Below are 22,889 nucleotides of genomic sequence, written 5' to 3'. Positions count from 1 at the left end.
AAACGCTTGTTTACAAATGTCAATTTTTTATACATACAAGCTAAAGAGGTAAATTTGTTCTATTTTGAAGGAAATGTTTTGTTCTGTTGTTTTATATATTTTTCTCTGCGGTGGTAGCACTGTTAGTGTGTGTGTGTGTGTGTGCGCGCAGGCGGGCGCACATGTACAAATTTTTTTACATGTTGAGTGATCAAAACATGTAAGGCATAACAGAAAACAATTTGGTGCTCTTACAGATACCACATGTAAAAAGCTAAGTACTATGTAAATGCTATTTTGGCTTACATAAATAAAAGTGCAACCGAAATAAAGCGGTCAATTTTAGTTGCACTTAGATATTGGACATTAACTGATGATACACATCATAATTTCCCAACAGGAGAGGAATCTTGGTGCTTTTATAATAGAGCAGAAGCACATGGTAAAACTCTTGGGAAACAATATGGGAAGATAATATGAAAACGCTGATCAGTTGTTTTGCAGCATACTGCTCCCATATATGAAAGTTTGATAGACAGCCAACTGCTTTCAAAATGCACTAGAGGGCTAAACCATAATACTAATGAATTGCATATGGCAAAGATGTAACAAAACCTGGAGTATTTCTCGAAAAATGTTAAGACTGCTGTAGCAGAAGGTATTGGTGAGTACAATTTTGGAAATTATAAATTTTATCAACGATGGACAGAGATGGGGTTTCCCCCAGGGTGTTCAGCCAATATTCTGGGAAGAAAAATTGACAGGAGAAGAAAATGAGTAATCACTAAAATGCAGTAAAACACATACCAAGAAAGAAAAGAAAGAGAATGTTATGTTTAAAGAATTTAAAAGATGAAGAAAACAAGTGCAGGAAGAAGGTGAAACACGTGGAGCAGGGCAGTTTTGATTCAGAGTCAGTTTTGGGTTTAATTACTGTTTATTTAATTAATTTTATTTTGTTGTTTTCTACAAATTTATTTTTTCCATGTTTTTATTTGGTAGATCAATCATATCTTTTATTCTATACTATGTAGAAACATAATTTTTTTTTTCCAAGTGTTCAGAATTCCGTGATCTGTGTTTTGGTAGAACCACATATATATTGTTTTTTTTTTATATATAAGGTATCTTTAAAAAAAAAATTTAATATCAATGAACTTGACCTTTCATAAAAAACCAAAAAAAAAAAATTAAATGGTTGCTTAGAAACAGTATATTTTAATCTGTTAGAGGTCATAAAACCAAGTTAGGCCTTTTAAATGACACTAGTTTTGCTGTTACGGGGTTCAGTACTAATTAAATTATGATTTTTCTAGCAAATCACTGTTTTTTCCACTTCAACCCTTATGTCAGGGGTTGTAAGTATTTGTTGGGGTTGAAGATTATGTTACATTACTCATAACTGTTGTAAACTTATGACAAAAAATTGTAACCATAAGTCTTATTTTTTAAAAAAATAGCTTTTAACATATACACTCCTCCCCTTAATTCATTTTACATATACATTAGTAAACATGAGTTATATTAAGTGTAATAAAATATTGAAGAATTTTTATTATACACGCTGCATAATTCCTAACTAATACACAATTATACTATGTAAAATTACTAGATTTTGACTGTTTTACTTTTTGTTTAAATAATTATTTTTGTATATTTTCTCATTGTGTTTTCTGTTTTCATTATTAAAATTATTATTTATAATTTTATATTGATATCTTATTTTTTTATTGATTAACTATACAAAGTAAGATATTTAGCTTTTCTGCTAATTAATTTGTTGGATTTTGTTGATAAATGATGTTCATTGTTTTTTTTTTTTTTAATAACGTTGCAAAAAAAAAGAAAGTTGAATCATTTTTATAAAAATCTGTTTATTTATCTCTCTAGTAACTATTCAGATTTATGCTACTGATAATTAATTTTAATTATTTACAAGTTATGTAAAACTTATACGTTATTATTCAAAATAATAAGTTATGTTTTTAAATTCCAGATGCTGGGGGTTTCATAAATCTGCTCTGTTTGCAATGACAGAAACATGTATTGGTGTGGGGAAAGAGAGGTGGAGAGTGCGATACAGTTATTATATTTTAGAATTAAACATATTCGATTTCCATGACAGAATTGATGTACCTTCATTTTGGCAATTTTCATGTTTAACTAGGATATATCTAATTTCTGCCCACGTGTAGCCTAATTTCTGTGGAAGTGCAACTACTGCTTGTAGTAACAATATTAAGAACAGTATGTTTTAATATGTAATTGTCTCTTTGTGGAGATATCGTCACTTTATCCATAAATAAAATATGGTTTTAATAACCACTTTCATCATTGCTGTGATGTACAGAATTATCAGCAAAATCAGTGTGATGCTGGAGCTCATTTTGTATAATTAATTGCATAATTTGTTTCTTGTATATGTAGCATTATAACCATTTATACAAAAGTATAGACTTTAACTACAGAGTATTTTTAATTCACATGAGTCACCATGATCGATTGTTTTGGTCTTTTGAGTAAATGTAACATTCATTATTTTCTTCTTTTACCATTTGATTGCTTGTCAGTGTTAATCCTAGTTTATCATTTATTTGTAATTGCTGTTGTAGTTATTTGTCTTGCTATATTGTCTAAATTTATTAAAGGATGAATTTTGTTTTCTTCTGTGGAAAATATGGGTTATATTTTCTAAAGAGAAGAACTTGCTGTTAACTTGTTTATTAAGAAATATTTATCGCCTTAAAACAATTTTATTATAGTGATACCACTAATTGGTTAAGATATGATGGATTCCTTTATTTGAAATATACGTTAGAGAACTGACCTATTAGATAACACACTCAGGTCATATTCTATAGTAACTCAGTATCTAAGAGCTAATCAAAATTGGAAATTCCGGCATAAAAATGTATGCTTCTTTAAATTGAGAAATAGTATGTAGTAGTAGCACTCTTGAAAAATATTATAATGTTAAAGAAGCTAACCAAAACCAATCCACAAATAATAATTAAAAATGATAAAAATGTTGTAAAAATCAGATAAGATCAAAGTATAAATTACAGTGAATCTCTGAATAGCATTATGTTGGTATCATACAAAATCAATTTAAAATAGTTTGAGAAAAAAGTTTCACTACAGTATTTGTTGAAACATTTTGATTTGTATTGCATGTATCAATACAAAGTTAGATATGTAATTAACAATTTCTTAATAATAATAATAATATATATATATATATAGTTTTTTTTTGATGAGAATTAAAAATTAATTTTTATTAAGGACAACAAACAAGTAAACCATTAAGTCAGTAAGTTCTGTGCAATCTGTGTGGGTGTGTGTGTGTGTGTGTGTGTGTTTAATGTATTGAGAATCCTCATTTCTAGACTCGAACAGCAGCATGAGAACATAATGTTAGCCAAAGTTCAATGATTCAAATGTTAAAAGTGAAAATTTCAAACCTTTAAAATTTGTTTGGTGTATTTGTTTACTTAAAATGATTATGATCGAAGACTTGAGTTCTGTGAAATTATGATGATCAATATTTGTGCAGATCCTAATTTATTTAACAACAGTTTTTTTTAATAATGAGGCCCCATTTTTTTTTAAACGGCAATGTAAATCACCCTAATTGTCGTCACTGGTCTGATATCAATCCACACTGATAATGTGAGGCACATACACAGTATCCAGTCAAAGTAAATATAGGGGCAGGTATTGTTTGTAGACTATTAATACTATATATTTATCTATGAGAATTTAAACGCACTGATATGAGGCTTTGCTTCTTGACGATATCATTCCAAACATTCAAAACATTGTTGGGCTTCAACTTCAAGAGTGGCATTATCTTGGTTTCAACAAGATAGTGCCTCTCCTCATTTCAAATTTTAAATGCATTTTTCCTGGAAGATGGGACTGGTCAATAGGGTCAAGTAGAATTGCCAACAATATCACCTGACTTGTCACTATCGGATTACTTCCTGTGGGGCCACTGAAAAATATTGTTTGTCGTAATAAGCCCCAACATATTGATGATTTACAAAATAGAATTCAAGAATCAGCAAAAAATTTTACTAGGGAGTCATTGAATAATACAGTATCATTCTTTTAAAACCAACTGGCACAATGTCAAACAGCAGGACATTTCGAACATTTATTAAAATGAAATTTAAGTAAATAAGCAAACATGCTTAATAAATAATCTTTTTTAAAATAAATTTATTTGATAATATTCATTTATTCAAATTTTTATAAATTTATTTATTTCCGATAACAGTTCCATAAATTATCAATGTAATTTTTTCAAAATCCTAACTTTATCTCCCTGCCATTTTGGTTACAGACATCATTTTATTACAGATAACATTTTATTTATATAATTTTTCATGTCTAAAAGAGACCTTTAAAGTGATGTATCACACATAAAGACAGTTGCTATTTAAAATATTAGAGTTACAACTCCTGGACCACACCGCAAGGAGTTGAAATTCTATTTCTGATAAAGTAGTTGAACGATACCTTATCCTGAAAGTTAAAGTATTCTATTTGGAACAATTCTAAGTTGTTGAGCAGTTTACATTTTTAACTCATTGTATTAGGGATGTATTACTGAAAATAAACATAATTCTTTGTATGCTGTAAACACTGTTGGGAGCCTGATGTTAGATGAGCAAAATACTGAATGGGTTTTGGTTTCTAATCCTAATTGGAACTAATATAAAAGTGTGTTTGTTTATGAAGTAGGAGAGGAGAAAAGCTTTATCATAACTTTAATGTGAACAGGAATTAGTATGTTGTTTTATTTATCATGTGAAAGGTTTGGCACATGTAATGATACTTTTTCATCAGATTTGTAAAAATCAATTAAGTAATTTTGGGTTCTATAGTGTATAGTCATTCTTTTTGTATTGTTTTATTCATATGTAGATTGCTTTACTTCTAGTTCCTTCTGTATATGTCACAATCAAGTAAACTAGATGTAATTGCATTCTAGTAAGACCTATATAGAAAAACTTGAAGTTACATCCTGTAGAAATTAAATTTTGAAAAAAATAAAAGATCTATAACTTTTTCTGTAGATTTTAAATTGTTTTTATCGTAATTGTGTAGTGAACCATTGTCAATAGTAGCAGTGTTAATTTTACTCTACTTTAATTTTTTTCAGAGCATTCTAAGTAAAATAATAATTAGAAAAATGAGGACAAGAAAAAAAATTTCTAAAGATCAGCAAGAAAAGTATTGATTATTGCTGACTAAAATTAAACTTGGTCTTAATTTTATTTGCCATATCCATTATATCATGCTTATATTAATTATAGGAGCAATATTCATTATTGTTTATTAGTTTAGATATAGAACATTCATCAATAAATGCTTATATTACATGTGTCTATATTTAAAAACAAGAAGAAATGTAAATAACATGAGGTTTTGTTTTTTCAATACAGTTGTTTTATTTATCTGAATGTTTTTTTTAATTACACTCAATTTTCCTTTTTTATATTATTTCATGAATTTTCTTGTAGGTAATGTTTGCTTTAATTTGTGTTTTTATGAATATGATGCTGTTTATATTAATCATTTAGAGGTTTTAAATTAAGATGGATGAGCTCTTTTTTTGTATAATTTTAACACACACACACACACATATGAGGTCTGTAAATAAAGTAATGAGTCTGGTTCAGAAAAACATTCTTAGATCACTCAGTTTTGACTCTTGTTCTGACCAAACTGTTGCTGTGAAGAAATTACTATAACTGATGTTTTTTATAAATTGAACAGGCTATAATTTTTGTATATAATTATTATTCTCATAAGCATGATTTTAATGAACACAACAGGGTCCAAGGGGCAGAGCCTTCCGGGTAGACAGGAAGGGCAAGCAAAGCGAATATTCCCTGATTGCGAGGGTAAACATATAGCGGGATAGTGTGGGCAAAGCCACGAAAAGGATGCCCTATTTTTTCGCCTTGGAAGTATTCTTCAGATATATATTTAAAAACTATTTTCAATGTTTTTTGAATTTTGATTTTTTAAGGGGTTGATGGTGTATGGCATGGCATGGCGGCTCAACCAACACAGCCACTGCCACTGTTACTGTTTGTGCAATGCTACTTGCTGCTCCTGCCTCCGGTACTTGATTAAAAAACATAAAATAGAAAAAAAAATTGACCATGCAGGAGCAACCATATAGCTCATGCAAAGCCTTGATGCTAGTATATATATATATTTATTTTTTATTTTTTAAAATCAATTCTTTTAAGATTAAGAATCATACTCCTCTGTACTATATTCAAATATATTTTATTTTTTTTATTAGATCAACCAAAGTACAGAATAAATGAAGTAGAATGACTTACCTTTTTCCACTAAATGCAGGAGCACTTTCGTGATTTACTTGCATCATCAGCTGCATTATATATTCATCTCAAATTACATTATAAACTTTGTAAAATATAACATATCATGCATTTATTTGTTCTATCTAAAATTTAAAACCTTTAATCTTTTTATTTTAAACTTAATTTTTATATTAACTGAATAAAAGTTTAAAATAAAAACATTTAAGGTTAACTTTAAATTAAATAAATAAATGAATGATATGTTATTATATTTTACGAAGTTTATTATGTAATTTGAGATTAATATATGAATATATAATGCAGCTGATGAGGCGAGTAAATTGCAAAAGCGTTCTTACATATGTATGGAATAAGGTGGGTCACCCTACTTTATTTATTTTGTACTTCGGTTGATCTAATAAAAAAAAAATATATATGTATATGTATATATAAAATTCAAATATTTGAATATGCCACTTACATGTTACTACATCACATATTAATGAGGCATGTAAATATTAACATTCTTGTATGTTATATTGTATATGGTGTGTGTGTGTGTGTGTGTGTGTGTGTGTGTGTGTATATATATATATATATATATATATATATATTTATTGTCATGTGTTTTGTGGCTCGATCAGGATATTGAGAAGTTGACAATTTAGAATGTTTATATAATTACAGTTTATTGGTATAAAATGTTCATAATTACAACCAGACAAATTAATAATAATAACAATGGTCATAAATACAATAATAATAATTTGTTTATTTTGTTAATAATAATAATAATAAGTGACTGTAATAAAAAAGTTAATAAAAAATACTAAATACACAAATATTAATGTAGTAATTACAACCACAATAATAATCAGGATAATAGCAGTAAACGATAATAATATTACACGTTAATAACAACAAATCAAACAATTAATACACAACAAACTACATGACATAATACATAATCAAAACAGTAAGTATGACAAAAACAGAGCAAAATACATAATTTAATAAACAAAGAATAACAACCAAAATATTACACATCAAATAGTGATAATAATAGTAAGATAATAAATAGTAAATAATAAATACAGATTACACAGTTCAAAATAAATAATTGTTCAGAATTTATTCCGGGTAGATAAATAGAAAACTAGAATTCAGACCTATTAACAAAAGAAACCGCTAGTCTTAATACTTTCTAACCACTAGTCTTGTATTAACAAACAATCTTCTAGTTTTCACTTACAAATACCTTTGCTATCTACCCTAACAGTGTATGAATGAAGTTTATTGCACTATTTCTTTCATTTATACACATAGTTTTACTATAACTCACCATTAGTGTTTCTGGTTTACTGGAATTACTCATGGCATCATCTTACTCATATTGAACTGGATTCAGGACTCTCCTCGTTGGACTGTCATTGTAACTTCCCATTGGACTGGTTCGCAGAACTCCGCCAAACCCACACAACTCGCAGCCTCTCCTTGCTGAACTCTTCGCAGAGCTGCTCTTGCAGGACCAACACTGTAATGTCTCGCAGAGTGTTCTAATAGAACTCATTTTTAGTTGGTCTTCCAGAGCTATTTATACTTTTTGCTTCTTTACCTGCTGGACCAGACCCAAGTTGAAGCATGAGAACAGTTGACCGAGGCTTTTCTTCCCATGAATTCCAAACCTGGTCTCTTCTTCATACAACAGGTGTTTATTGTGTATCAGCAGGCACTATAACAGAGGACAATTGTTAAATGAATCTATTCTTCACAAAAAGGGTTCTCCTTTTTGTCCCTTTCTGGATTCTTCCAATTATTATACTTTCTATTACTTTCATAATAATTGGTAGAAATTCGTTACTCAGGCCCACTATACCGGTCTTGTTACAATATATATAGAATAAAATATTATAGATTATTAATATTGTATTATGTATAATATTTTATCGAACATTACAAGCACCACTGTATCAAGTAATTATATAATAATATTTATACCACCAGATACAGTTAATAAAAAGGAAGAACATTTATCTGTTTATCTGACGTACTTTCAGAGCAGCAACTCCATCATCAGCAGACTTTTTATGACACAATTAATATATGAAAATTAAAAAGATTACTTTAAAGATTATATATATAGTCAAAAATATGATACAGAATCATACAATTCTGTACCATGCCATGATGGATATAGGATGTTTTTAAATATGAAAACAGTATATAAATTCTGACATTTTTAATATTTTTGACTGTTTAATTTTTAAAGTAATGTTATTAATTTTCACATTTTATTTATGTTTTTTATAAAAAATAAATCTGCTTATGATGGAGCTGATGCTCTGAAAGTACTTCAGACTAAAAACTAAATGTTCTTACTTTTTATGAACTTTATGTGGTGGTATAAATATTATAATTATGGTATTATAACCACCAAATACAGTCAGAATAAAAAGATAAGAACCCTTACTTTACTGTAGCTCGTAGGAGTTTCACTCCATCTTAAGCAGTCAAAATATAAATTACACATTAATTAAAATAAAATTAAAATGTCAATTAATTAAAACCTCTATGTCTCCAATAGAATGATAATGAGTAGTATATTTAATTAAATCATTTAGCTATTATATCACTTATACCAGTTTATTCTTTGTACTATTGTATTCAGTTTGCTTATTTGTAAGTCTATACAGTATGTCTGTAAAATAATAGTTGGATTTTAAATGATTTTAGCTTTGGAACAAAGCATTCTAGTAAAATGAATTATACATTAAATGAAAGAGAAGTACACCAAGTTTTTTAGTAACAAAAATATATATAATATTTTGAATATTAAATTTGAAAATTTAATATTTATTTTTTTATAATTATTAAAGTGTTCTGAAAACCTTTTTATGAAGGATCTGACGGTTACTGAATATTTTTTAAACGATAAACAAAAAATTACTGATGTTTATAATAATTTAAAAATATCAGAAGTGATGATGATGATAATTATAATAAAGAAATTGATGTGCTGGAAAAATATTATATTGGAAAATATGTAAATAAGCTTATTGAATATGATAGTAAAATGTTTAAATTGGTAGACCTGATAAATAACAATTAAATAATTTAATATGAAATACCACTTATCATGCTAAAGTAAATAAGTTTTAATTTATTGACATAATATATAGGTACTGATGAAATCTTAAAATCAGTAATGTGGCATATTTAAAATTATTAATTGGTTGATTTTATTTTATTTATTGTCATTTCCTAGAGATGACCTCTAAGCTGTTTCCTGGGTTGGTTTTGTTTGTCTCGCTTTGTTTACTCCATGGATAGGTTGTTCATTCCTTATATTTATCAGTTCATTGTGCACTCTTTCCCATTTTGGATTCTGTGGCCGTCAGACATTGACAGGCTCATATAGAGGCAGTTGTAATTACATACAACCTCCTATGTAATTGAACAAACTGTGGTTTGTTCATGGCTTCTAATGGTTGCCTTATATTTTTAGGGTAATCTGGTGGAGAGTGAATGCCAATAGACCTGTCTAGGACTTTTTCTTGTCCGATGGACTGGTACTATAAGCCTCACAACAAGATTTATAAAGCAAAGGTCCTTTTTTCTTCTAAAATAGAAATAATACTTAAAAGTGTGTTAAGTAATTTTGAAAGTTGTAAAAAAAAAAAAAAAAAATAATAAAAATTGGTGTTATAATATTTTTTTAATTAAAATTTATTTATTTTTATCATAGCATACAAATTTGGTTTATGTTATAATTAATGTATAGGAGTTGATGTTTTTATCTTACAATACTTTACTGTTTTTAGCTCTTTCCATTAACATTATTTTTTCTTTTTTGCCGCATTTGTAATTCCCTCCTGTTAAGTTAATATGTAATCGTATTATTAGATTACGTGATTGTTGTTTACATTACTGACACCTGCAATTTTTTTTTTTTACATATGTTATTGTTTATAGACTGTAAACATTAGCCAGACTATAAAAATTGTCAGAAAAAAATAATAATAAAGGTAGTATACTGAAATATGTTACCATTGCTATAAAAAAACTTAGTTCAAATGAATATAACACATTCATAAACACTTACTAACATTGCAAATACAGAAAAAATCTGTTTAGATTTTAAACTGCATAAAATCATCCATTTTAATTAGTAATAAAAATTAATTACTCTTTAATTACAGCAAAATTAATTATCCAGCTTTAATAGAAAAAACATGTTTCACAAAAAAAATAGGTCATAAAATTGATAGTAATTTATATTTAACTTTTACTTTCAAACACAAATGAATCTTATCTTCACATATTTCTGATTAGTGTTGAAAGTGTTATTTGTGTTATTTGTTAGGGCAGTAACTTATGTTGAAAACCCAGTTTGATTTAAAAGCATAACTAAAGTGTGCAAGTATAATAATTATTGATAATTTATTAATTATAAATAAACACAGCAAAGTTGTGATTCTATCGTTGTTTGATTTCATGATGTATATTAGGTTGATGTGGGTTATATACATTTGCTGCTAGGGTTATCAGTTGAAAAAATATTTTTTACAGTTTATAAATAAGGTATATATTTTTACTTAGAGTATTCTGTTGTACCATAAAAAAAATAAGTATTGATGCATGAGGAAGAGTGTACATAACTTCTTATTCTTGTTATTGTTTGATGTTGTTGGTTATTCTAGGTAGATAAAAATAATCATATGGTAATAAATTGTGCCTAAAATAAAATAAATCAAGAGAGTTGTTCTATTTATGTATCCTGTAACATCTCCGTATCCTTTCTTCCATTTATTTTTTGTGCTCTTCAATTGACTCATCCTGTTTATTTAAAAAAAAGTTATTTCATTTTTGTCTTTATTTTCTAATTCTGGCATGGGAAAACTATGACATGATACATTTTTCTGTTCTAGTTCACACTGACTATTCTATTAATAATTTTTTTCTATATATTAATTTTTTATTTATTTTATATTTAGTTATCTCAAGGCTGTTATTTAGTAGTAGGTGTAGTCCTGAAGCTTTTTTTATTTATTCATGGTGAGCAGTATTAAGAATTACATTTTGCTTTTGATTTCATAGATATTTATCTAATCGAGAATGATGTGCATAGAATTAAAAATGATATTTGTGTGTGCTCTCTTACTCTCTTCCATGTACTTCACATCCCTCTTCCAATCCTTGCTTACTGCTTTTAGACAAGTGAATCGTCCAAACATATATCTTGTAACATATTTTTCTTAATTTTTTTTTTTTTTTAATAAAAAGCAGCTGTCCAAATAATTTTTCTAAATATATTTGTGTAATTTAGACTGTTTTGCTTTATCATGTAACAAGTATGTATAAGAGAAAGTATTGTGGTTTTCCATAAGCTTAATTTCAGTTTTTTGGAGATTCATTTCTATAAAAAGTAGTTCACAATACTGCTGTACTTGCTGTACTCGTGTATGGCAATAAATGAAAGTGAAGAAACTTGAATTACTATTTTAATTATATTACTATATTGCATACAAAGAAGCTATGCAGCATGATGAATGAGAATTACTTCATGTCTGAAACACTTCTAAATGTCTTTGCCTGATCCACATTTTGGTTTTAAAATATTGTTTGCTTTTTCATCCAGATTGACTTGCTATCAGTTTATTTACATACTGGTATCAATAAATTGGTCTCAGTTTATTGACATACTGTTTGCTATATATTTATAGCATAGTTTGAAACGGCTACGCTCATTTTGTTTATATTTCTATATTTTTTTATCTGACACTAAAGTATTAGTTAATTCAATAATAAAAAAAAATAATTGTTCTCTAAATTAAATGTTATAAAGTTTGAAGTAACAAAAATATTTGAATCCAAAATTTAATTTTTTAGGAGATTTTGTAATGTTTATTTTACAATTTTTTTTTTTTGTTTGTCGGAAGGAAATGAGTTTCAGTTCAAATTTGGTTGTGATTTAATGAATTAATGGATTACATTAATGAATTAATGGTTGTAATGAATTAGTTATTTTCTATAACTAGTCATATATCTGGCCTTTCCAAGTCATTTTTTGTTCTCCCAAAGGAAGAAGTATGTCTTTTTAAAATTTTTCTGATAAAAGTTAGCTGAAGATCAAAGTCATAAAAAATAAAATGTTGGTTGGTAAGTCTTTTTTACAACTGTTTAGTAACAACTTTGTTGGATACTTTTCAAGCTTGGTTTCTAAACATGTGCTGCAGTCAGTCAACTACAGGCCAAATAAATAATTTAATCTTGCAGCATGACTATTCACAATCTTCATGATAGCATTTAGTGTTTCAGGTGTATTACTTCTCTTCAACCAGAATAAGATTGTTTTGATATAAGAAAAGGTCTTAGACTAACTTAATTAAAAATTTTAGTGATTATTTTTTTTTTTTTTTTTTGTCTTCAGTCATTTGACTGGTTTGATGCAGCTCTCCAAGATTCCCTATCTAGTGCTAGTCGTTTCATTTCAGTATACCCTCTACATCCTACATCCCTAACAATTTGTTTTACATTTAGTGACTATATCATTCATTAATTTTATTTCTAGAAATCAGGTGAAAATTTTATCTGATCTAGAGTTCATTCCACTAAACAAAGATTGTGACCGTTTTCTTACTTGCAGCATCCCTAGCATGTTTTATTTCTATTATATGGCTTAAGTTTGAGTCAGGATCAAGACTAGATCAACTTGAAATTTTCATTAGATCCCATTAGAAGTGATGTCTGATCAGGCCAATAGACTTTCATCTATTAAATAACTTCAGCTAGTCAACTCAATTAAATTATTGGTGCTGATGAGAGATGAATCTTGTAATGTGTGAAAAATGCCAAACCTGATTAGGATTTCCAGAGCTTCTGTATGAAGACAGGCAAATTATGGAAATTGGTAGAGTGGTAGATTACTCTGTTTCATAATATTTAAATTACTAATTGCAGCCCAATTTATGATTTTTTTCTCTTACTTTCTCTGTTATTGATTGTGTTTTAAAATGGCAAACATATTAATAAAAAAGAATAAATCTAGAAAAAAACTGCAGTATGCATTTCTTTCAAGCTTTTAAAATATGACTATCATACTATTTTCAAGGTGCGAAGTATGGATATTAAAAGTTTTTTCCTGAAAATTTGTTATAATTTAATGTCACTTTTCAATGATTCAGTTTATTATTTATTCCTTCTGAAGTGATTTGAGTTACTTAATCAATTTGTACAGTATTGAATTCTGTATGTTTGCAATATTTATAAATGCTTATGAAATTAATTATATTGGTTATTGAAATGCATATGAATATGCATGTGGCTAATGTTTAAAAGTGATTTGTCATTTTTATAATTTAATGTTAATATATATGTATGGTTTTATTATTGTGTGTGTAATTTTATTGTTACAGATAATATTTACTCTAGTCAGGTGATAGTTCATCTTGTAAGATGTGGAACCCTGCTAGTACACCTGATAGACTAACAACTCCACCGGGGTCAAATGTAACCACTGATCATTACAATAATAATCCGTACTCTAGGAATAATTCTGTTAATCAACAACATTCGGTAATTCTTTTATATTTATTCAATTAGTATTTACATTTTCCCCTTAATTCTTTAAAACTGTTTATTTGAAAATTAATAATTTTTTTATAACAATAACTATTTATCTGCAGGAAAAGGGTGAAGTAAATTTTTTTCTGTTTAGGAGAACAAAAATTTTTTTATAGGTTAATCTATTATTTTAACTATATATTTTTTTAGGTAGCCTTAAGAGAACACTATATAATTTTTTTTTGTGTTAATGCTTTGGAACCTTGGCAAAGAACCAGGGGAACTGTATTTTATTTTTGTCTTATCCCTTCAAAAATTTGAGAAAATCTATCTTCCATTTATGTGGTTTCTTGCCGGCACATATTATTAATTTGGATAGAGTTGACTGTGAACTTATTTACTACTTTATGGAATCATTAATAAAATCACTAGTGTATTGAATTAAATATAAGTAGTTGAATATTTGTTTTTTATCTTGAGTATTTATAAAAAAAAATTATTTCGGATTATGTTTTTGTTTTTGAGTTTTGAGGATATAATCATGAAAAATAAAATACATAGGAAAGAAGCTGTATAATTGCACAACTGATATCAGCCTTGGGATTTTTTGCATATACCACCTGGTTCATATCATTCCCAGTACTTAGAAGAAGAGCTTCACATTCTTCTAATTTCAAGATGATACTTCTTTAAATGTTCCAGATGTTGGAAATATCAATTATTAAGGAAATTTAGTTAACATCTTTCTCAGAAATCCCCTTCTTTGTTACTGTATTCCATTTATATCATTACTAAACTTGTTCTATAATATCTAATGTTATTTGTTTGATGCATTTAATTTTTGATGAATATAATTTTACAGGTATCTAAAGGACAACAGAATAGTGATCCTTGGAATTGGGGTTGGGATGATAACGGATCAAGTAGTGGGCAAGGTAGTAGTGGTCAGGATGAAAATGATTTATGGACTGCACAACAACAGTCATCTCATCATCAACACCTTCAGCAACACCACCATAATCATCAACAGCAACAATTTAATTCGAATGTGTTGTCAAGTAATTCAACAGATTTTTTTGAAAATATTGATCATAGCGGTTCAGTGTCAACTACTGCTAATAATAAATTAATTAATCAACATTCAAATCAAACACAGCATCACTATTCGCATCATCGGACACCACAGCAACTGTCACAGCATCTACAACACTACTCTCAACAACCACAACCACCCCCACCACAGCCACTACCACCGCAAATATCAACCGCTTCTTCATATTCATATTTTCAATTTAGTGATGCTCAACCGGTTCAGCCGCCGAATTCGACCTCATTAGCTAATCAGTATCCATCATCTGCAGTACCGCAGTCTCAATCACATATTTTATCATACAATGTTAGTCATAACCATTCTTTATCAAATTATCAACAACAGCCTCAGTCACATCCTACGCAGCAAACACAATTTACAACACAGTCTCATAATTACAATCAGTATCCATCGGCCTCATTTACACCTCAACAAATTCCTTATAATAATACAATTAATAGTGTAAACACCAGCAACATTAGCAATAATAATAATAATGTCAGTAATAACAATAATATATCAGCTGAAGTGGAAAATAGAGAAATTGCTCCTCCAGAAAAAACTGATAAAAACTTAAATAGTGTTCTACCACCAGTGATACAACAGCAACCTTCTTCACCTCCATCACCACCTGCTGCTACATTACTGTCACCTTCTGGTATCACTAATAGTAGTAGTAATAATAATGACAATAAAAATAGTAATATTGTTCCTGAAAATCAGGAAACTGTTCCTGAAAATGAAGAACGCCCACCTGATCCTGAAACAGTTACAGCAAGTTTGAATAATTTAAGATTAAATAGTCCTCCTGCCTCAGAATTAGTTGTCACTTCTGCTTCATCGAATGATCAGCAGCAGCAGCAGCAACAGGTATGTATTTATAATTTTAAATAATCTAAGTACTTTTTTTTTGGCAATAACTGCTCTTGTCATTAGCCATTAAATAATGTCAATAGCTTGCAGTATTTTTAACCTCATTGATCTATGAAAACTTATGTTGTTATAGCTGTGGTAGTTGAAATTTTATCTAATTTCATATACCAGATTTTTAATTTGCTATCTCCTGAGACATTCCACATTTTTGTTTTGCCTTTTAGATTTTATATAAGTATACAATTTATTGTTTCAAACAGAACACAAGTAAGTGGCAGTTAAAATTTTATTATCATAAATTGTAAATTTTGCTTGATTTTTTGAACATTTTATGGAATGATGTAAACTTCAGAGTATCCCCCCTTTTTTTCCCTGGGCAAAAAATTCCTTTGTGTTATCATGCCTGATTCCCTTTTGTACTTTGACTCATATTTTCTATTCAGTTAGTTGTATTTATGTTTAATTTTGGTTGATAAAGAATAGAATTGTGTTTTTTAAGAAAAATATTTTAAATTGCTTTTGGTATAAAGCAGATTTTCATCTATTTACATTACTGTGTAGTTACTGATTATCTACCTTATAAGGTTTTATCTCATTATTATTAGTATTATCCATTTTATTTGAAGACGTTTGGAGTAGTTCTAGTTTTCTTCTCTTTCTTCATGTTTTTTTTTTGTCATATTAATGATTGAAAATGATGATTAATCATTAATAATGATTTTTAAATCATAGTTATTATTTGATAAATTAAAAGAAAAGTATAATCATCAGTTATAGAATTGAACTGCCTGTAAGTAAAGTTCAGAGGAGCTATGTTGTAGTAAAACTTCTCTATCAACCAAATCATTTCTTCACTTGTTGAAGAGATTTCTCATTTATTCTGAAAAACACCATTAGAACAAAGTTTTCTGTATGATATAATATATTTTTCTCTTATGTATAATAATCTTTAGTCCCCTGATGACTATTCTACTTTTTCTTATTGATGATGCTATTTAACTACCTTTTTTTATTGCTTTCACCGAATAAAAACACAGCATTATGGTTTTAGTAAAGACTACAAGATGCAGCATCTCTAACATCACCTACCATTTGAATGAACTGCAACCAACAAAATTTAAATTTTAATCAAATCATCCTTTTTCTTAAAATTAGTATTCACTTCAAATCCAGAATGTGCATGTAATCAAATTAAACCTGTTGAAAAGATTGGGTGATATTATTTTTTTGGGTATTGTTGTATTGGGAGATTTTTTTCCATTTTTAAAGTCTGATGTGAACTTTAAGTAGAATAAAACTGTTACTTTATTGATTGAAGACTTAATTAAATAAATATTACAAAAAAATAGAACAGTACATATGTTTAAATAAAATAGAAAGAAGGTTTGTTTCTTACAAAACCATCAGAATTGCAGAAATTGTAATCAAAACAAAATTTACTCTTTATTACAATTGACACCATTTTATACTTTTATATAAACTTCTGCTTGTTTATGAATATACTGCTAAAAAAATTTACACAAAAATTTTGTTGTAATATTTTGTTTTTAATTTTTGTATTAGTGGAAGAGTGTATCAGGTTGGGAAAACCAGGAAGTTGCTCCAAGGTGTACTGTTGATAGGGATCAGTATCTAGAGACAGGACATTTACATCCTCCTCCACCTATACAGCAGCAACCTCAAAATTCAACCAGTGCGACTGATAACGATGTGGATGTTGATACTAACGATGAAGGTTAGTAATTAATATTCCCATTACAGATTTAAGCAGTGAAAACACGTACTGTCGTCATTGTAGTCTTCTTACATAGATATTCCAATTTAAGGTTTTACTACAGAATAATTATGGTGGTTAACATATATTTAAAAAAAGAAAGATCTCTACATTAGTTTTTAGTCATTTTTCATAAAAACTGTATTAGGTTAAAATACTTGTACCCTATAGTTTCAAGGGATTTTACTTTATTGCATATAAAAAAAAAATGCTAATAGTTTGCTGCTTGGTGTTGTAGCATTGCTGATGGCAGGAATTATGTATACTCTAACATAGAATTTGATAAAGCAAGCAGATTGTTGTTTCTTAGTAATATCGCCTAATGCTTGTTGAAACTATAGCTTTTGAATTTATAAGGAGAAGTGAAAATTTTGATCATAACCTTTTAGTAATGGTTACTGTGATGCTGAGCATTTTTTAATAGTGTAATTGCTTATAACAATGTTTTGGACTCTAAATATAGGATGATATTTATTTTTTCAATCTATTTATTAGTAGTCTACTTCTCATATCTTCGCTGATATACCCTAATGTGTTAAACATGAATGAAGTTTTTTTGAATTTTTAAATAAAATTAGTTGTAATCTCTTAATATTTTAACAGGTGAAGCTGTTCCACCACCAGGTTTGCATAGGTTGGTGACTGGTCAGGGGCAAACTGTTGGACAGGAAAGAATGGTTGTTGGTTCACCTCCTCCTCCACAATCATCTTCATCTAATTCTCTGTCCATGTTGCAACGGCCCCAAGTTCCAGGACATAGTATGCAGCAACAGTCAGACCTAACAAACCATCCTCCTCTACCACCATTAGGGCAAAGAATGATACCTGGTCAGTTAAGAGATGCTGATATGGAAAGAATGGTTTTAGGTAGTAGTGGTAATTCTGGTAATGATAATATTAGTGGTATTCAGCAATCAAGAGAGCAATTGCAAAATAATCCTGTATCACAACGAACTGTTCCTGGTGGAAGGAGTAATGATGTCCAGCAATCACGAGATCGTGATCAACAGCAAAGCGATTCTGTTTCACAGCGTACTGTACCTGGTGGAAGTAGTACTAGCAGCAGTAGTGCCGGTAGCAGCAGCTCATACACGCAAGATTTGCAATCAGAAGAAAGACTTGTACTTGGCAGAACTACATTAGACAAGGGTGATGATAGATTACAGCAACAAACTTCTACAGGAGCACCGCATATTGTTTCTACATCTTCTTCGACTACATTGTGGTCAGCTGCTACAACTAATCTGGTTCATCAAGATACTCACAGCAATACTCATCAACCGTCAACGTATAGTGGAGAGTCTGAACATTCAATTTCTCAGCAGCCTCCCAGGCCACCAAGGTATGTTTAATATTTTCTTAACACCCTTTTTTAATTTTAGGTAGAGGTTTTATGTGTAAAATGCATGTTTTTGTTTTATTTATATCAGGATAAGTTATAAAATGTAAATTATTGAAGCTTTGTATGTTAACGTAATGTTCTATTGGTCTTATAATGAATTTGTTCACACCCACACACACGCACGCGTGCATGCATGCACATGCGAGAGAGAGAGAGAGAGAATATATATTTAATAATAACATATAGAGAGGTTTTGAAAAATAATTTTTAAATGTTTAACTACACAGTGAGTTATTGTACATTCTACAGAGTGACATTACTTTGTTTTAAATGTTTCTGCATGGTGGTATGCTACTTAGCATAAATCTTTAGTACTATTATATTATTTTTTGCATGAATCTATCACTTAAATCACAATCTGTTGATATAAGATAATTTAGTTTGATGCTAGTGGTAATTTATGAGATATGAAGATTTTTAGGAGGTGTAATATATATTTTTTCAAATTTGAGAAAGACTTACAGAAACTCGACTATTACAGAACTTGCAGAAAGGAATGTAATTAGGTATCATGGTGATGTGAGTGGTGCGGTTATCATCTCTTGTTTGAGAATTAAGGCAAGGTGAAATAGATATTAACGCAATAAGTTATAACTTGTATTTATTGAAAGAGTACAGTATAAGAAACAGCATGTCGTTTAAATTTACGTTTAGTAACAGCACTGGACTGCCCGAGTCGACATCTCGAAGGCGACTGGCCATAAACTGCCCCCACTCCTTCTTGAACTGTTAGCAGAGAGGTCGATCCGATAGAAACGCTTAACATGCCGCCCCCGTTGAAGTATCTGACTTCAAGCATCAAAAAGGAGACAGAGTTTATTCAAGGCTCTATTAACTATTCCCCTAAGGGAATACTACTAATAGTAGTACTAATTAGTACTACTAATAGTACAAATGCTGGCGATGCGAGCCCTACCATCAGGTCTGTAGTGTAGTTCTTGTATTCGACCTAATTCCCAGTGGAGAGGAGGCCGGAATTCTTCTCTAAGAAGCACCAATGCTCCTGGTTATGGAGGTTTATAATTCTTCTTCCACTTGTTTTGTTGTTGAAGAGTTGATAGATTTTCATTTGACCAACGACGCCAAAAGTTCTGGTAGATACGTTGAAGACGTTGCCATTGATCAAGCCAGTTAACATTTACTACAGATAAATCAGGTGAAGGAATTGAGGACAAAGGATTACTACCGGTAAGGAAATGAGCAGGAGTTAAGGGACTTAGGTCATTCGGGGTCATTAGACAAACTAGTAAGTGGTCGGGTATTGACGCAAGCCTTAATCTTAATTAATAAAGTTTCAAGTTCATCGTACGATAGAATATTTGTTCCCTTTAAGTGATGTTTAATAGTTTTTATTCCGGCTTCCCAAAAGGCCGCCAAAATGGGGAGAACGAGTAGGAATAAAATGCCATGTTATACCGTTGTCAGCACAGAATGAATGCGTTTGATGACGATGATCTTCAGAAGCTAGTGATTCTAAGATAGAAACATGCTCCATAGGCTCTTTCAGAAGCATCTGAAAATCCATGCAGTTCATACCGTTGATTCGTATTACCGCTTGCGACTCGTCTATCCACGGATAAATGATTCAAAATTTGTAAACAGTTTCTGTAGTTTATCCATTTAACTTGAATTTGCTCAGGAACCATTTCATCCCATCCCAGATCCTTTATTTGCCACATCTCCTGCATAATTAGTTTAGCAGTAATAACGACTGGAGCAACTATTCTGATAGGATCGAATAATTTTGATATATCAGACAGAATAAATCGTTTAGTGATTCTAGTTGGAGGTTTTGTTAAATTAATTTTAAATCTAAAGGAATCGGAGGAAGGCTGCCAAAACATTCCTAAAGTTTTAATTGCCTTATCGCTAGATTCTTCTATAGTAAATCCAGTTTCACGACGTTCATTTGGAATGTTCTCCATTATAGTAGGATCATTAGAACACTATTTGTGTAGTTCAAATCCACCTTTCTTCAGGAGCGATATTAGTTGCGACTGTACTTAAAATATTTGCTCACGAGAATCGCTTCCAGTCAAAACATCATCCACGTAAAAATCCCGAAGTAGACACTCAGCTCCCTTCAGAAAGGATTGTTTTCCTTCGTTTGCAAGTTGAACTAATGTTTGTATTGCGAGGTATGGAGCAGATGCAGTGCCATATGTCACAGTTTTAAGTCTATAAATATTAATTGCCTCAGCAGGATCACTCCTCCATAAAATACGCTGGAGATCGCGTTCATCTTCAGCAATTAATATCTGTCTATACATTTGCTTTATATCTGCTGTGAAGATATAAATAGGAATACGAAAGGATAATAGAATTGTGACAATGTCTCGTTGAATTGTAGGTCCAACCATGAGTACATCATTCAGAGAGTTGTTGGTAGATGTTTTAGATGTTGCGTCAAAAACTATGCGAAGCCGTGTACTGGAAGATGCCTCCTTAATTACCGGATGATGCGGCAAATAGTATGTAAGGTTCGGTTCATGAAGGCTGGTTATTTGTTCCATCTCATCATTCTCCAAGTATTCGTTTAAAAATTCAGTATAAGCTTGTTTCAACTCTGGTTGTCTACTAAATCTTTGTTCCAAAGATTTTAATCGTTTAATCCTAATGCTCCTTTGAGTCACATAAAGTAATAGTAGGATCTGTAGAAAATGGTAAGCTGACTATAAATCTGCCATCAGATTGATGTTTAACATGATTAGTATAATGTTGTTCACAGGCTTCTTCTCCAAACGTTTTTGACTTTTCTATTGGTAGTTCTTCTATCCTCCAGAAAGATGATATAAGATCTTCTAAATTGTTTAATGCAGCAATATTGCAATGAGCAATAGTAGTAATGGAAGTAGTTTCAATTTCTCGTGATTTACCTGAAATAATCGTCCCACTGACAATCCATCCAAACTCTGTATTCTGAACTGGTAAATTAGAGCCAAGCTTGATTTGTCCTTCTATTATTGTATTATAGAAAATACTAGCGCCAATAAGTAAGTCAATTCCTCTACTCTTGTAAAAGTGTTTGGCAGCTAAACTTACTTCATTTGGAATATTAAATTCTTTGTGTATTGAAGATGTAGGAAGATCATGGGCTATCCTTTTCAACACCAATAACTAGCTCTTCTTCAAAGTTGCCAAACCTTGATTTAATAATAGTTCGTACGGAATATTTAGCTGATGTATTTGAGTTCCCAATGCCAATTATTGATGTTGAGGTTTTGACTTGTTGAATTTAACGCAGCAGCAAGTGACTGGCTTATGAAATTTGATAGGCTACCGCTATCTAGTAAGGCACGACCCAGATAATAATTACCCTGAGAATCTGCAACCAACACTATCTGTAACCAACACTATTAGAAGTAATTCTATCTGTTGCTAGAATTACTTCTTGATTTTTGCTTGAGCAGGTAGCTGCAACATTAGGTGCATTCCTTGGTTCGGATTCCCTTTCAGTCGCTTGGGAATTAGATGTTTTTTGTGAATTTTCAATATGAAGTATGCTATGTTGTCGCTTTTTACATTGTTTACAAGAATATGGACTTTTACATTGAATGGTCTTGTGTCCCTCTTTTAAGCAGTTAAAACATAGATTATGTTCTCTTACCTTATCGTATCTTTGGGAGGAAGTCAGTTGACACGTTGGCCAAACTAGCGTAAGTAGAAGAAATATTTGACTACCTATGTGTTGCAAATGTCTGGAAGCATAAATGAAGACATAGGTGTAGAAACAAAATGTGATCTGAGATGATGTTGCTGGAAAATCAGATTTTGAATATCCATACGTCGAATGTTTATCTTCGCGTAAATGGTGAATGTAAACATGTTTATACACAGCACTCAAGACAAATAGTCTAATTATGT

General features: G+C 29.9%; 1 protein-coding gene across 8 annotated transcripts in view; it reads left to right on the top strand.

Moving 5' to 3' along the window:
- The window catches only part of Sec16 (endoplasmic reticulum export factor secretory 16), a 156,680-nt gene that overhangs the window by 6,970 nt on the left and 126,821 nt on the right, over positions 1-22,889 (top strand). For all 8 annotated transcript variants that reach the window (XM_075370741.1, XM_075370735.1, XM_075370736.1 and 5 more), the window contains exons 2-5: positions 13,739-13,898; positions 14,749-15,846; positions 17,413-17,584; positions 18,227-18,965. In XM_075370741.1, the coding sequence (XP_075226856.1) occupies positions 13,779-13,898; positions 14,749-15,846; positions 17,413-17,584; positions 18,227-18,965 (2,129 nt within the window). In that variant the 5' untranslated portion in view covers positions 13,739-13,778. The remainder of the gene's footprint in view (positions 1-13,738; positions 13,899-14,748; positions 15,847-17,412; positions 17,585-18,226; positions 18,966-22,889) is intronic.

Source organism: Lycorma delicatula, chromosome 7 (genome assembly GCF_047948215.1).
Source record: "Lycorma delicatula isolate Av1 chromosome 7, ASM4794821v1, whole genome shotgun sequence".
NCBI classification, from domain to species: domain Eukaryota; kingdom Metazoa; phylum Arthropoda; class Insecta; order Hemiptera; family Fulgoridae; genus Lycorma; species Lycorma delicatula.
This window is presented reverse-complemented; position numbering and strand designations above follow the sequence as displayed.